This window comes from Trypanosoma rangeli (assembly GCF_003719475.1).
Source record: "Trypanosoma rangeli strain AM80 chromosome Unknown Tra_15.4_contig_00044, whole genome shotgun sequence".
Taxonomy (NCBI): Eukaryota; Euglenozoa; class Kinetoplastea; order Trypanosomatida; family Trypanosomatidae; genus Trypanosoma; species Trypanosoma rangeli.
The window spans coordinates 11,642-13,560 of record NW_021705788.1 but is presented as its reverse complement, the minus strand read 5'-3'; the positions used below and the strand labels follow the sequence as shown (position 1 = coordinate 13,560).

The following is a 1,919-nucleotide window of genomic DNA, read 5'->3' as shown; positions in this document are numbered from 1 at the left end:
ATCTTCTGTCAACACGTCTGTCGCGGCACTCCCTCCTTCCTTGGTGTCGTCTTGCCCCGCCTTGGTTGGCGGGACAGAACCGCTAAGCGGCTGCTGCACCCGCGTCGGCGAGTGCCGCTTCCTGCCCGGGTAGCAGGAGCCGCAGCAGCAGAAGCGCCGCATGAAGCGAGTGGCGAGGGAGAGAACCACGCGAGGCGCACGCGGAAGCTTCACAGGCACGAACGCCGTGATGTCAGCATTCTCAAAGAGGGCGGCCAACTCGCACCACGACTCGCCGCTCGCTCTCTGCGCGGTGTTGTGGAAGCGGATGTCGAGAACGCCGTGCGGGGAGTTTTCGCACTCGAGGAAGGCGGATATACGGGCCATGGAGACGATGAACTGCACCCCGAAGTTAAACGTCGCGGGGATCAACATAAAAGGCATGCGGATGATGGCTAAGAGCGAGATGGCCGGAAAGACGATTTCCGGCACGAGCTCGTGCCCGAGAAAGTGGTACAGGAGAAGCACGGTGGCAATCATGACCGGCGGGGTGGCGTTGTTGATGAATGACACGAGGACACGGCACCACTGCACCTCCCTGAGGTAGTGCAGCTCCGTCTCGCGTTTTGCCTCGATGTCGGCGATGAAGCGGGGCTCCCACGTCATGAACTTCGCAATGCGCACGCCAGAGAAGAACTCGTTGGTCGCCTTCACGCGGGCATCCGTCGTGGCCGCAAGGCGTTTGCGCAGCCGCATCATGCGCCGCATCACAAGTGCGTTGAGCGGCAGCGTTGCGCTGAGGGCGGCGACGGCGACCAGTGCGCTCCAGCCGACGAGTTGGTACAGGAGAACGATGGAGACGATGAACACCATCGGGGAGCTCCAGAGGTACATGCAGTACTGCAGGAAGTCGTTGGCCCGCTCAACGTCGGTGCTCACCATATTAATAATTCTCCCGGTGCTCATCTCCGGTATCGCGAGCGATCTCGACGAGATGACGAAGCACTTCTCAAATATCACTGCTGTCAGGGCGCTGCGAAAGCACTGACCACCGTTGATGCTGACGTAGTAAAATGCGTGGAGCGCCACGCTCTGTGCGGTCTGCACAGCGAACAGCGCCATGACGAGCAGCAGGCCGGTGGGCCAGCTGGGAGAGTCGCCTGTGAGGTACACGACGTACCTTCGCAGGAGGACGGGGATCGCGAGGGTGCAAATGTCCCCAATAATTTTGCCGGGGAGCTGCCACAGGACAGCACCCGGCAGGGCGGCAAGGAGGTCACGCACCACAGAAACCCGCTTGGGATCCGGAATGGAGACCGCGAGCGCTGCACCCTCGCCATCAGCCCCAACAAACTCGAGGCTGCAAGGCTCCTCCAGCGTGGAGTTGTCGGTGGCCTCCGGTGCAAAAAGCGTCTCGCCGTGGACGAGGCCGCAGAAGAAGGGCGAGTACTCCGCGCTGCACTCGGCGACCCGATGCGACGGGGGCGTCGCCCACGTGACGGCCGCCATGACGTCGTTGTAGCCGCCGGACTGCGGCACGCCCACCCACCGCAGCACCCCCCGGCTGCGGCTATCGCGGCGGCTCCTCACCGTCATTCCAAGGAGAACGCCCCATCCGTGGCGGCGTCTCAGGCTGAGCTGCGTTACCGCAGAAAGCTTCAGCCCGCACTCGCGCGCGCGGTCCGGGCGCCGCGGTGGCGGCAAATCCTCCACCTGCAGCCGCTCCTTCGCGGCGAGGTGAATGTACTTCCAGATCCATGTGTAATACAGGCGCTGCGGCCACGTGGCTGCGCTCTCCGCCGTGGGGGGGTATGGTTCCTCCGCCCCCCACAGCTCGCGTAGTCGACACCCCGCGCCGCTGTAGCTCCTGTCGTACGCGCGCTTGCGGGCCACCAGTGTGCTGCGACTTATACCCACCTCCGCCTCAGCCTCCGGGGAAG

General features: G+C 63.8%; 2 protein-coding genes across 2 annotated transcripts in view; both read right to left on the bottom strand.

Annotated features, from left to right (window-relative positions):
- Nucleotides 1-1,575, bottom strand: part of TraAM80_02021 (multidrug resistance protein A) — a gene marked incomplete at both ends in the record, with an annotated part of 1,680 nt that extends 105 nt beyond the window's left edge. Inside the window, one exon of the mRNA XM_029379041.1 lies at nt 1-1,575. This exon is cut by the window's left edge and continues 105 nt beyond it. Coding sequence (XP_029241097.1) covers nt 1-1,575 — 1,575 coding nt within the window.
- A 328-nt stretch (nt 1,576-1,903) lies between these two features.
- Nucleotides 1,904-1,919, bottom strand: part of TraAM80_02020 (multidrug resistance protein A) — a gene marked incomplete at both ends in the record, with an annotated part of 654 nt that continues 638 nt past the window's right edge. The window contains one exon of the mRNA XM_029379040.1: nt 1,904-1,919. This exon is cut by the window's right edge and continues 638 nt beyond it. Coding sequence (XP_029241096.1) covers nt 1,904-1,919 — 16 coding nt within the window.